The sequence below is a fragment of the Magnolia sinica genome, chromosome 11 (assembly GCF_029962835.1).
Source record: "Magnolia sinica isolate HGM2019 chromosome 11, MsV1, whole genome shotgun sequence".
In the NCBI taxonomy this organism is placed as follows: Eukaryota; Viridiplantae; Streptophyta; class Magnoliopsida; order Magnoliales; family Magnoliaceae; genus Magnolia; species Magnolia sinica.
In genome coordinates this window covers 83,712,041-83,726,566 of record NC_080583.1, presented here as the reverse complement: position 1 = coordinate 83,726,566, position 14,526 = coordinate 83,712,041, and the positions used below count along the sequence as shown (strand labels likewise).

The window sequence follows — 14,526 nt, the reverse complement described above, 5'->3', positions numbered from 1 at the left end:
TACATCCTCACTGTCTCGCCGGACATTTTCATTCCCGCCTCTTTCTCTCTGAAAAAATCCCAAATGAAAATGCTCTCAACAGAAAAAACTACCAAAACCCTAACCCTACAGAAATTCATCTCATGAAATTCTAACCACTCGATGTCGAATCAACAGTCCTGGACGCTCGAATCCGACCTCGACGGCCTTGATCTCGACCTTGAAGACCTCCACCCCTCCATCCCCCTGAAGAAGGTCCCAGCCGGCGACATTTTCGAGGCATCTCGGGCCGGCGACGTCGACCGTCTCCGATACCTGATCGAGTCGGGCGCGAACGTCAACCTGCGGGACCAGTGGGACTCCGCCGCTCTCTATTATGCGTGCCTGGCGGGCCACCTCGATGCCGCGCGGATGCTGCTTGAGAGCGGAGCGATATGCGACGAGCATACATTTGATGGGGACCGTTGCCACTATGCAGCTTTGAATCTGAGGGTGCGGAAGCTGCTGAAGGCATTCGAGGCCCGGCCGCCACCACTGGGCCCGCTGCAGGGCGCTTTAAGAGATACGTTCTTGGGATGTGCTGCGAACCAGGCTTATCTTGAACAGTCCAATGGTCGAATTCAAATTCCAGGTTGGGTTTTATATTTACTTGATGCTGATGGTGATGATCAAACTAAAAAATATTAGAAATCATTTTTCATAGCTAAACTTCTTTAGTCTTTTTAAATGGCCGTATAAGGTTAAAATTTAGCATCAAGGATGTGTAGATTGAAAGTGATAAAAACTGCAATTATGACAGAATTCATGGTTATAAAGATGATTAGGGAAAAAAAATTTACGTTGGAGTTCCAATTCATAAGTGGATGTTATCGACATTCAAATGTTGTCTGAGTCACTAAGAAATAACATTGGCAGGGACAGGTTGCGGCTTTTTCTTGGTTGGTGAGTAGGAATAGGGTGCTTACGATTGATATTCTTTAAAAATGATCGGTGGTGATCCCCAACTATTATGTGATGTGTATACGGGATATTGAGTCGGTAGATCATTTGTTTGTCCATTGCCTGTTCGCTCAGAAGGTGTGTGAGAGATTTCTCATTTTCTTTAGGATGCCATTGGTGATTCCGGGGTCCGTTGAAGGTCTTTTCCTTGCATGGCGTGAGGGGTTGGAAAAAGAAAGAGTAGCGTGGAGGCTAGTTTTAATGGCTGTAATCTGGGCCATTTGGGGGGGAGAAGAACAACGCTGAAACAAAAGCGGGATGGAGTTGGAAGTCTATATGACACAAAGTTAGATGTAATGGGGTGGGTCTCTTGTATTAAGGCCTATGATCAAAGTGATTGGTCCTCGTTGTAAGGACTTTAGTTGTTGTATTTTGCCTTGAGCCTTTTGGCATTCCTTTAATAAAATTTTTTGTCACCTTTCAAAAAAAAAAAAAGAAAGAAAGAAATAAAGAAAGAAAGAAAGAGAAAAACAACAACATGGCCAGGGTTAGAGCCTACAGTTCAATGGTATGTAGGGTTTGTTTCAACATTGAGGTCTGTCTGGGGTTTGGGACCAGCTTACCCGCCGAAAGAGGAATTGTATGATTGTCAACCCGATTATATGTCTACTTTAGTATCCTCAGATTTTTAGTTCGTACCAGTGGGGTCCATGGTTTGGTGGCCTAGATTGTTGATATGATGTGCCAAAATGGATGTGCCACACTTAGGAGGCATGCTTGATTGGAAAAGACCTATGAAAAGATGGTTAATAAAAGAAATACGTTAACAGTTGACATTCAGCTGAAAATGGCCAAAGAGTGGATGGATAGGATCTTCCATTCTGCTAGATTTTGGGGCATGATCCATCCACGGTGGGGCCTATCAGATAACGGTTTATATCACTCAAACTATGGACCAGGGTATGCTCTACATAGGCTTGGGTTGAGAATCTCAAAATTCCTCTAACGTAAAAAAATGGTACTAATGTATGATGATCAGAATCATCAGATGTGTTATTTATGGTATGACTGGGTTGAATTTGTTGCATTGGAAGCGGTTGATCATCAAATATGATGGTTTGGTCTAGCGTGCACATAGAAAACATACGCTTGCAATGTATGCACACAATGAGTTTTATAGACCCACAATGGATTATTTACATCCACTGTTCAGAGTATTGATATCATTACATGTTTCGATGACTGCAGATACGGAAACATTTATTGATGTTGTCGATATTATCGCTGATACTTGGAAAATTTTCTTTATCTGAGGGAAATGTTGGGAAAACGTGGAATTTTTCAATAAAACTTAAAAGAGATTTTAAAAGACACATGTTTACACATTTGGGAATCAAAATATTGAAAAAAAAAAACAAAAAAACAACTGTACATTTTATAGAGGTCTAAACCATGTACAATCGAAAAACAATCATACAACATAAATATGTAAAATTTGTAGCCAATCAATAGATTGGCCAACACTCATCAGTATATAAAAATTCAATATTAATTAATATCGAAGAACACATTTTCCTATATAAAATTATCCTTAAAAGGACATTTTCCTATATAAAATGAAGAAATTAGGATTTCCTCAATTTCCTTCATTTTCACCTAATGTTAATATTTTTCACTCAAAGGTAATGCATGAAAATCATGCATAAAGATGGATTCCCATTTCAATCCATGCTAACATTTGGAAAAATTAAAAGAAGTTTTTGTGGATTTTTTGTCACCTTTGAGTTTCAACCCCTCTTTGCTTTGAGTTACGATTTCTCTCTCAAATCCTCCATACTTCGGTTCAATAAAAACCAAAAGTTGATTGAAATCACGCAAGGAACAATTTTTATTTATTTTTAAATAATAAAAAAAAACTAAAAAATGAGAGTTTTTGTCTTTTTGGGATTTTTTTCCCTAATTTTCTATCAATTTTTTACCATTTACCAATGTTTCATTGCTATCTGGGATAGTATCGCTGGTATTGTTGATACCAATGAACTTTTGTAAGAGAATCTTCTCAAATTATTGTTGTTATCGATAACATTGCCAAATATCACCGATATTATTGAAAATATCGTCAATATTTGGAAAATGTTAAATGGCAGTAGTTTCGGTATCGGTGACTTGGCGATACGCCGATACCAATAATATTGGCGATATTATCAACAATATCGGTGATATTTGAAATATTTTTTACATTATAGGCTAATTGCATATTTGCTTATCCTTTGGAGTCACATTGAATGTATTCCACAAACTCATGATTTTGTACTTCTGGACGTATATATTACTTCTCAGTGAGAAGTTTGGACCTAGATATATGATATATGTCATGTTCGATAGTTATGTCACTATTACTTTGATCCATGAGCATGCTATCTCAGTGGGTTGCTTCCAATCTCATCACTAAGTGTTTTTTCCCTTTCTTTGCCTAAAGACGCTCCTATTTGCTCGAAGGACATTGTAGCGAAAAAGTTCAGTTTATTGATTTTATTCTTTTAGGCTGCATTTGGTCATAACAAATATCATGAAATTTCATGATATTGGTGCAAGCAAACATAGCCTTATTAATTAAGGCAAGGCAGTTATGATAAGCAATTTGTTAAGGAATTATCTTGATAGAAATAGGGCAAAGATTGCATAATGTGCTGAACATTTTTCTTTCAACCAAAGGTGGATAAAACCATATAGTGAGTTTAAGGAGACAATAATATCATGGGTTTTAACTAATCTCCTATAGACAAGTGATAAAAAGAAGCTGAACATGCCATTTTTTATGAACCAGACCAAACTGGCCTCCTTCATCAGGTGTATGGATGCACAACCCCATTGATGGATATGTCTCATTGTCTACCATCCTCAACACCACATAAATGGGTTCCAGAATACCCACTACACTGTGCACGCGCTCCCAGAATGCATTGCTCAACACACGTTCTTTAATTCTCCAGCTTACTCTCTTCCCCCTCATATTCCCATCTGTTTAGTCCTGAGAACTGAAAAGCTCTCGTAGCCTCTACTTGTGTCTGAGGAGGCTATTTAAGACGATATAATTTGTGGCAAACTGCATTGTCCTTAGGTGCATTATATCCCCACCACACCTCTCGCGCATCGCTGTAGCTTCGGACACCAGCTTACCGCTGAGTTGGGACACTAAAGGTTCCATCAAACTATCGGGGTTTATCCGATAATGTACCAAGGGCGAACTGCCGCCTATTTAGTATCTGAAGGTGACTGGTTTCCTAAAGAAAATAATAGTAGAATCGAAAACTCTAATTCCATTCATTCTATAGAATGACGGTGACGCACCATATGGCACGAAAAGGAAATCCGATTTCGGTAAGACTTGATTTGAATCGTAGTTCAGATCCAAGTCAGTTCAGTGATGACGACCACGAAAGTCACTGAATGGGTCAGTCTTTTCCTTCAGTTTGTCCCATTAAAAAAAAAATAAAAAATCAAAAGCGTGGGAGGGCATTGCCGATGTCCGGGACGGACACGACTTCTTCTAACGCTAGAAGACCACAGGAAGACACCTGGGACTAGAGCATAATCAAGCCTACTGTCTTTTCTATTTCTCTTTGATTCTCTTTCTTTATATTGAATCCGAGGGCCTCGAATCGTGGAGTTGTCAAAGCCTTTCCCCTTGACTAACTAACATCCTCTTTCTCCAGCCTTCCTGAATTTTTTGAATCTTTTGCGTCAATGTGATGATACAGGAAGAATTTAGCGTTTCCAACCTCTTATTCTGATTAGTGCGGCTGAGAAGATAAATGTCCCGCACAGAAGAATAAAGGTGCAGTTGGCGAAGTGACCTGACGTTTAATGAGCCGTCGATTTTTCTATAGAGTATATAGAGTTATGTGAGTTGTGCGGCATTTGGTTATGCTGTGGTCTAGACCTATATAATATAATAGAAGGGTGCGATGAGGAGGAGGTTTTAGTTTCATTTTGACTACTATCTTTTTGAAACAGATAGTTCATAGTGCTCATTCTATCGAAACCGGCAAAGCCAACTCATGTTTCCACTCATGTTAGGATCCGTTGCTCAAACTGAATCACGCCAACGTTATGGAAGTTCCTAGATCGTGTGAAATAAGAGTAGTACCAAAGGCACCCTTTGATTTCAGAATAAAAAATGGAAAATTGGCTATGGAGATTCTGCGTGGTCAGAGATTCATACAGACACAAAGAGGTTCGATAGGAAAGTCGTTTCGATCCAATCAATTCTTGGGGTCTGATAAAGAAAAAAACGATATGTCAGTGACCTAGCACGACAAAGCATTCTTCGAGGGCATGGAATGTCTAATTTTCCGGTAAGAATCTTGACAGTAATGTCTCTGTTAGATTCTCTGGTTGAAATACGGAAAAACCCCATTCAAGTCTTGATGGAAACGGAGTAAATCTATTAGCCCGTACCAAATGGGAATGGTAAAGTTTATGCTTTGGGAGTCCTATGCTGAGGATTGGGCTTATTTAGAACAAGTAGCTAATAGCCTTTTGAATCAGTATGTTGATGACGTGATTATGCTAGTTGAGGCATTAATGCTTAAGTATTGGCTTCAATCATGTCTATCGTATTCTCAATGGCATATTCGAGCTAGTTATGATTACTCTATCACGGCTCGTGATCTTTTGGATCCTCCTGCCGTTGTATTTCGACCGGACCGTAAAGACCCATTATCAAAATCTTTTAAATATGGTCGTATGTTCTAGTGTTATGATTTAATTCGAAGTAAACGGGCACCTCTGCCTTTGGAGGCATTGGTAGTGCATCATAATATCACAGTTGTGACAACACGCCTGTGGTTAAAATCTCACCAATGGTTAGGTAGGATAGTAACGACCAAAGAGGCTGCGGTTGATGCACGTGCAGCTCCCAAGGTTATAATTACAGCGTTGCCTTTACCCCCTCCATCATATCGCTTTCAAAATTATGTCAACTGCAAACAACAAACACACGCAGAATGATCCAGGCACTTGGGGTCGTAATTTATATGGATGAAGACATGGTCTCTATTGATCCTGTTTCGATTCACTTGGATGAGAAACCTTATAGAGATTGTATCAATTTGGATAAGAGAGACAAGTTTAACCAAGGTTGTTCAAACAGGCATAGATCAACTAAATGGTATTTCCATTGCAACAGGGATTATGGATTTTGAGTTCAGGGGACATAGTGTGGAATTTGTAGCAGCCTAGTAGGCAGAAAATCACCCGTTTTACGTGTTAGTATGGTGTGTACTTTGCATGCATTCAAGAAGGAATTTGAGTTTGTTGCAAAATGGATTTCTTACTCTTTTTAAGATTTCAAAGCAGACTTAAAATTTCAAAGGTACGACATCGGGCATTGATGTGGATGATGTTATTGTCCTCTTTTTATTCAAACAAGCCATGCTGCATAAACTGGAAACTGAATGAATGTGTGTGTATATCTCACTCTTTTTAGGATTTCAAGCTAGACTTTTAATTTCAAAGGCTGTGACGTCAGGCGTGGTCACAGAGGATGTTGTTGTCCTCTTTTTCTATCAAACAAGCAATGTTGCATAAATTGGAAACTTAATGAACATGTGCGTGTGTGTCTCACCTGTTTTAAGATCTCAATCTAGACTTAAAATTTCAAAGATTACGACATGAGGCATAGACGTAGAGGCTGTTATTATCCTCTTTTTTTTCCCTATCAAACAACCCATGTGGCATAAACTAGAAACTGAATGGACATGATGCTTCACGAAACAATGCCAATAGAATGCAACTTGGGTTGGGTCACCCAAACTTAATTGGCCCAACCCAAAATTTGGGCCATGTTGGGTTGAGTTTGGATTGGGCTTGGGTTGAAAATCCGTAAGCCCTCAACCCGACTTGGGTTGGGTTGGGGCCTTGGGTTTGGGTTTGGTTTTGGGTTGAGGCACTAGCCAGCCTAACCTAACCCAAAGCCAACCTTATATGTAGTACATATACATGTGGGTTATGACTAATATATATGATATAAATGTAAATTCATGGCATAGATAGAAAATAGAGTTCATGCAAGTTTGAGCTACAAACAACAAATTTTTGGTCCATAAATGTTCACATTCATCACTGCTTGATGAATGAAGATATCTCTGACACTTGTAGTCGTCTACGGCCTATTTTAGGCAGTCCACATAGCACCCATCCAAGCCGAATTTCAATAGGGTCGAGTATTCAATAAATTGGGTTGGATTGTGTTGGGTAGCTTGGGTTGGGTCTAGGCTTCACACGAGCCACCTATCTCACACAGGTGGGGCTCACCTCACATAAGCCGCCCACCCTAAGTGTGCCCCTGCATCCCACAGGACATCCCACTCGAGCCCAGTGTGAAAATGCCCCTGCATTAATCACCCCCAGTGAGGAGTCTCAAACATGAGACCTCCTACTCTGATACCACTTTAATGCGGGACAACTAACCACTTACTCTAAAATCTGGAACAAATAAAGCATGGTGAATTAATCCCTTTATCTCATATCCCAGGCCCCACATTGCACGGGTTAGGACATCGGCTGAACCCCCCTCGTGGGCCCCACTTCACATCGGTTCCACTTCAAATGAGCCACCTGTCTCACACAAGTGGGGCCCGCCTCACAGAGGCTGCCCCACCCCGAGTGTGCCCCTGTATCGCATAGGCCACCGCACTCGAGCCCAGTATGAAAATGCCCCTGCATTAACAACCCACCTGACTTCCACCCATACTTTTCTCGAATCTCCTTTGATGCTCTTATGCTGTGGTGCACATGGGGTAATTTCCTGTTGAAATGTGAAAACCATTTGAATGGATTATATTTTAGTACCAAAAAGGCAGAAAATAATCTATTCGGTGAACTGACTTGTGGCATATTTTATCAGGCCGTTCTTCGTCAAACAATGTATCCAGTTCAGATCATTTTCCTTCGGATGTTGTATTTTATGTGCAAGGAAGACCGATCGAAGCACACCGAGTTATCTTGAGTGCTCGATCACCCTTCTTCAAAAGGAGATTTGAAGAAAAATGGAAAAATCGCAAGGAAGTGAGATTCGCAAGGGAGAAATTGTCTTATCCTGCGTTGTACAGCCTCATCCACTTCTTCTATTCTGACAGGCTTGAGGTTGCCATCGATGACATGGAAGATCTTGTGGAGATTTGCAAAGTCTGCAAGTGTGAAGAATTACAAAAGGTCCTTAAGAAGGAACTAGTTCACCAAAAATATGCAGAGTATAAGGCGTTGAGAGATGTCGATAGCTCTCAAAAACGGTTTATTTTACAGGGGATGTCTCTCCCGGAGCATGATCGGCTTCCTGCTGCCATGCACCGCATTCTTCAGAGTTCCCTTGCCGAGTGTGCAGGGGCTGTTGATGAGATGGAGATGAGGGAATCTGGTCATGATCTGGCAGATGTTTGCATAAGAGTTGACAAGAAAATTTTCCGTTGTCATCAAGTGATTTTGGCATCCAGGTCAGAGTATTTCAAAGCAAGGCTATCTCGGATGACAGATTTTCTCGAAGGGAGAGATGGGATGCCTGGTCAGTCTCTTCCGATTCTTGAAGAACATGATCTAAGTACTGAGGCATTTGAAAAGCTGATAGAATACATGTAAGTGTGTCTTTTGTAATAAAAATTGGGGAAATTATATTGGAATTTTAGAGTAAAATTCTGCAGGAATTCTGATTTTACCAAGTGATGCTTTGATGAATCAAAATCCGAAGGTTGTGCCTTTTGGGGGGAGCAATTACCAAAATGCCCTTGTTTACTATTTTCTTTGAAATGTGAAGTGAAGAAGGTTGTGCCTCATGTGGTATGTGGATGACATCCAACCTGTCCAAGAGATGCACCCCATGATGATGATCGGACGAACAAAATATCTGTTGTATCCAATCTTGAGGTGGGCCGCACATTATAAAAGAAAAAACAATATACACCACCCAAAAGCATCCGAATTCATGTGGTTCTTATTTGATGATTTGATTGGTTGTATTTTTGGCTTGTGTGATCATCATAGTGGGATTCATATGTTGGACAAGTTGGATGTTATACACATACCACGTGGGCTCCACAATCTTCAACTCTATCACTTTTGAACAAAAAATAAACTAGGGCATTATGGTAATTGCACCTCTCAAAAATCACAGCTGGGAAATTTCGATTCCCTGAGGTATTATTTGGTAAAATCCTGGTTCATAAGGAATCATGCAGGAAATATTCCAATTATATTTCCATCCCCCCAAAAACGTTAGTTCTCAATCCCCCACAAGGGTAATCTGGTGTGTTCTTGACGTTTCTTCCTGCACTCCCTGTTTGAGACTTCTGAATTCAGGTACACTGATGGTCTGAAGGATGTAGACCCTAATCAGGTATCATGTATGGAAAGTTATGGATCTTCCCTGTCCTCCTTTTCCCGATTGTACTTGAAGTACTTACAATAGCACTATGATGAAAAATGATTGGGATTTGGGCAGGCTGAGGAAATCTTTGATGCTGCTTCAAGATATTTGTTGTTTCCTCTTAAGCGTGCTGTAGCTGATGTGCTGCTACCACATCTGGAAATGGTCTCTCCTGCAGAGCTGTGCCACTGGCTGATATTATCCGACATGTATGGTGTTCTCTCCTATTTGTCTTTGCGACTATAAATTCACCGCCACATATTTAAAAGCCTGTGATTTCTGTCTGCTCGAAGCATTAAAAGTTTGTACAAGTAGGACATCTTGATGAGATCTGGACTGTTCATCAGGTGCTGCCTGACACAGATGGTCCTTAGTTCAAAACGTTTCACACTGATCTGATATCCCTAACCATCTGATCAGTGGCCTACAAATGACCACTGAAGACGAAATATAAAAATAATGGTGCACATTCAACAGGTAAAGCGTCTTGTTCAGAGGCTTTTGATCCTTCAATCATTGAGATTTTTGAGCGATTGGCCACCCTCTATAGGGCCTACCTGATCAATGGTCTTGATCTAATGCAAGTTTCTCTTATGGACACTTTTTGGATTCCATACACAAAACTGTCCATCACAGATACAATCTTTTGCTTTAAGAAATGGCATGTCCTTTCAAGTTCAGATTTCATGAGGTTATTTTATTTTTAAATATACACTTTCCATTTTCTTTTTCACCCCATCTCCCTAGTTAGGCGCGTAAATACATATTGATGATACTTTCATTTGCATGCATTATTTTGGCTCTAGTGAGCAACCTACAATCTCATGTTTTGGATTCATGCACGGAACTGTTCATCATCTTGGCATGGTTCGCCTCGGCATTTCTCAAGGGAGTTTCTTGTCGAGAATGTGGAAAAAAGTGTTCGTACATTTGATGATATATGAAGAGTGAACTGTAATGCAAATTTTCAACAAGCTCAACTATTTGATATCAGTGCCTTCTCTTCCTTCTTTTCCTATGTTGCCATGCATCTTATCGGTATCAAAAACATCTGTGATATTCAAACTCAAACCCATACAATATAGAATGTAGTCATCTACTAATTGTTACAGCAAGATGCATCATCACCCTCTAGAAAAATTTCTGCTATCCCAGTACGTATTTTCATCATCTTGTTCTGTATTCATAAGCTCCAGATGAGTAATACTAAGTAGACAAGTGTTAGACTTCTAAGATCCATCTTTTGTAAGATTTTCATAGCATGGATATGATCCTCTAATGGTTAAGAGCCTTATGCGACCTTCTTGCTGATAAGGCATGCGAGTGTCAATGGAACTAGTGTAGGCTTTTCTAGAACGGTTGGTTATGATGGTAATTTGGTACACTCGTCATGTGTGTGGTTGGATTGTATAGTATGCAGGATCATAGAAATGTATTCTATCAACTACAACAAGGGTATAATAATAAAACACTACAAGAAGATGGAGTTCTGCTAAGAGCACGTGTGCATTCACGAGTGGCAACATGTGTGGCACATCCGAAAGTGTATCAGGTGGTGTCCCCACTGCATAGATGACCTGGCTAACAAACTAATCCTGTGAACTCATCAGGTGGGCCTTGCTTTATGCCATAGTTTAAAAACTCCAAACTCGATTCGAGTCAACTCAACCCGACTCGATATTTAATAATTATAAAATAAAAATATTTGGGATAGTAAGGAATGTTTAAATAGTTCTAATATACTATTAAGTAGTATAAAATGAAAAACAGACATCAAATTATTGCACAGCTTATTGGTTGAGAACATCTGCTACCCTTGCAGAGGGCATGCATCCGAATCCCACTTTGCCACTTGTTTGACTAAAAATGAGTTTGACAAGGCAAGTGGCTCTGCTTGAGATACCACAGTCACATCAAGTCGACCGAGTTAGCAACTTAACTCGACGAGTTGCCCTGAGTCACTCTTCGAACCAAGTTTTGTAATGACTCGATTTGAAATATTGCCAAGTCGAGTTGAGTCGGCTAAGTTTTGATCTGAGTCATCAAGTTTTTATAACTTGGGCATACAACCACTGGCAGATGCATGTGTGGGCTTAGCAAGCTCCCAGAAAATAATGGAAATGGTGATGTATTATTTTTCTAGAAAAAATGTTCATTTATGGTGATATATTATTTTTCTAGAAAAATGTTCATTTACTCTTGTATTATGCGTTGCATAGATAAGCAGGCTTCTGCTAATGTTGTGATCTTGTGTTTGCAGGTATGGCGTATTGAAGATAAGAGAATACTGTCTAGATGCAATTGCTTGTAATTTTGAAACATTTGCTGACACACGTGAGTTCCGAGCTATGCTTTTGACGCTTCCACCGCCCTCCGGAGACTCCTCCCTACGCACCACCCTTCCAAGCGCACCAGGGGCTGGTGTGAATGCTGACCAGGGAAACCTTCTTGATGATTTGCGGGAGAAATGGCTCGAGGCAGAAGCAGCCGAGCTCGACAAGAGAGATGAAAGTGCAGCGCTGTTTGACAAGCGGCTAGAGATGCTTATGCTCACTGCAGAATGGGAAAATACCAATACCGACACTCACCACACGTAAAAATGCGCCATTTTGGTAAGGTGTTACCCCCACAAAATGTAATTAGATTCTTCTTTTTTTTCAAAAAAAAAAAATAAAATTTATTTATAAAATAAACAGTCTTCAGTGTTATATAGTGTTTTGCTTATCTTGTGATTTGAGCGGTGCAAGTCCTGTAATTCTATTTATTGAGTTGGTGTACATTGGATAATCACATGGTAACAATTTAGCAACTGTATTGTTTGGGAAAAATAAAAACTTCGGTTACGTTTGGATGTACTATCAAATTGAATTGCAATAATGAGTCTAATGAGGGGCTGTTTGGTAGACGCTTAAAAAAATGAGTACATCTCATTTATGTTAATCATAATTATGCATTAGAGAGCATATTACTTTTTGGAAAGGATTAATAATCTTGATAACTAACAGTTAGTCATGATAACTAAAGAGGTTTTGACATATGGCACCCTCCCCTTTGGCCCAAAGACTAATACTAAGGCCCTTTCTTATGCAATTTCCCAAATAACACCTTCCGTTTTCCAAATATGGTTTAGAAAAAAAAAAACACCCTGTGAAAAAACAAAGTATGGTTAGTTTAGTAGATCTTTCAATTTTTATTTTTATTTTTTAAATAATTATTATTATATAAACAATATTGCCCCTCCGAAATCCCCCAAACTCCAACCCCCAACCGTAACCCTACCTTCTCCCAATGTAGAGGGGGGGGGGGTGTGGGTGTGGTTGGAAAGAAAGATTTTTTTTCTATGCTCAATTGTCATGAATAACGGCTACGACATGGTTCTTACATGTTCTGCCAGCGGATTTTAGCACTATTTATTTCATTAAAATTTTTTTTTTAATAACGGAAGATGGAAAACTGGAGGTTATTTGGAAAGACACATTAGGTAGTGCTTTCTTGTTTTTGAGCTAAAAGGGAGCCCTAAGTGATAAGATAACCAAATTGTAGCTACCTTCCTCAGCGTTCATATTGAGAGATTAGGCTGCAAGCTGCAATTAAATTACTTTCAAGTTAAAGATACTCATATCTACTAACAGCTATCTAGACCATCCCAATTATGGGTTCCATTGTTGATAAAGCATTTATCTAGAATTGCACTGATCAAGCAATCTTAACCATCCACATTAGCTATCAGACTAACAAAAAAAAAAAAGAACGGATTGTTAATAATATCTCCTTTGAAATTATTAACTTATGCTCCATTCACAGGATGGTCAGTGGTTTGGATAGTTTGGATTGACGGATGACAACTATGCCAGGTGGACAGTCGAAGAGTAACCACCCTTTTCTAAAATGTGCAAAACTAGCAAAGGAATCTTGCCCTTTCATTAAACTGAACATTAGCAATTCAATCTCTGCTTGGGCTTCCAAACATGACCTTTTTTATTTTCCGTGCACGCATGAGTAATAAAATCTGAGTAGGCAGCATGTGCTTAATTAATTGGACCCCTTTCCTCCCATGTGTCTAAAATCATGCTGATCATGAGATCCCAACCATCCAATCAATGGCCGTCAAATGGATGTCTAAAAAGTAAAACAGTGAGTGGAAGTCTTAATTAATCCTGTTAATTATTATTGTAGGAAAGGTTGGGCCCCTAAGCTTGCATTTGTGTGATCCTTGAACCGAGGATTATGCACTCTATACCTGGGTTTTCATTCCGGACAAGTGGGGCCCATGGTTTAGTAAATTCAGACCATTGGTTTGTTGCATTCCACCATGGATCGACCACGGGCATCACACCCTTAAAATCTCCAGGGTAGGGCAATCCCAACCATTCAATTCGTGGCCTACAGAGGCAGCTAGAGAAGAAGAGATGCTACAACATTCTGCATTCAACTGATAAACGTTCCAGGATATGGACCCTGGTCTGGATTGAAGAACTATGGGCCCCACTCACCAGAACTGAAAACCTAACCATACGTCCAGGGCATGGAGTTGGAGGATCCTGCTATGGCGAAGATGATTATGTAATTTGGATGATTGCAGATCCACAACCAACGGGACCGTCCACTAGCTGGGCCTGGTGGGGCCGGCTCTCTTGACTCGCCCTATTGAATATGGCAATTTTAGTTGGCCTAGGCCGGGCAAATCCAGATTTTCCCTTCCAACAGGAGCTGGCCCACAAAAACAAAAAGTGGGCCAGGCCACTGAAGTCCTGTGATAAAATAGCATGATAGAACACTGCTCAGCGAAATGGTTACAACACTAATGGATTTACCCCCCCCAAGTCGCAGCTTGGGCTCAGCCCAGCCCATTTAGCGCTCTACATCTCAAAACCACACTGATCGACCAATCCTAACCATCCAATTGCTGGCTATCAAATGGATGGTTAAAAGTATAATAGTGAGCAGTCCAAATTCGAAAGGGGGAAAAAAATGCATGGTTACCATCATCTGCTCCTTGTGATTTTCAAATTACGCTCCATCCACAATCAGGTCAGCAATTTCGATAGTCTGGATTGCTGCGCAATTGTGCAGAGGTAACCAAGAAAGGGTGGGCCCCTTTTCCATGCATTGTTCAACATCATCGAAGCAAATGAATTATCAGACAGAATACATCTCTACAGAAAGAAGAGCCCAAGTACCTACAT

At 40.1% G+C, this 14,526-nt stretch overlaps 1 protein-coding gene across 2 annotated transcripts; it reads left to right on the top strand.

The window, feature by feature from the left end:
* On the top strand, window positions 1–11,993 carry LOC131219560 (BTB/POZ domain-containing protein At2g04740). Of its 2 annotated transcripts, XM_058214767.1 has the most exons (5): window positions 11–610; window positions 7,829–8,552; window positions 9,274–9,310; window positions 9,416–9,549; window positions 11,601–11,993. In XM_058214767.1, the coding sequence occupies exons 1-5, from the start codon at window positions 142–144 to the stop codon at window positions 11,935–11,937; spliced, it is 1,701 nt and encodes a 566-aa protein (XP_058070750.1). In that variant the 5' UTR covers window positions 11–141; the 3' UTR covers window positions 11,938–11,993. The 2 variants fall into 2 exon arrangements, with proteins under 2 accessions (XP_058070751.1, XP_058070750.1); XM_058214768.1 differs by lacking the exon at window positions 11,601–11,993 and having other exon boundaries at window positions 1–610; window positions 9,274–9,317; window positions 9,416–9,555.
* The last annotated feature ends 2,533 nt before the right edge of the window (window positions 11,994–14,526 follow it).

What these genes read in the sequence shown, in the direction of transcription:
- LOC131219560 (XM_058214767.1), top strand. Translation starts at nt 142, where the DNA reads ATGTCGAATCAACAGTCCTGGACGCTCGAATCCGACCTCGACGGCCTT. An exon ending in GAAAAGCTGATAGAATACAT is followed by an intron (nt 8,553 to 9,273) that starts GTAAGTGTGTCT and finishes TTCTGAATTCAG; the next exon opens with GTACACTGATGGTCTGAAGG. An exon ending in TGGCTGATATTATCCGACAT is followed by an intron (nt 9,550 to 11,600) that starts GTATGGTGTTCT and finishes TTGTGTTTGCAG; the next exon opens with GTATGGCGTATTGAAGATAA.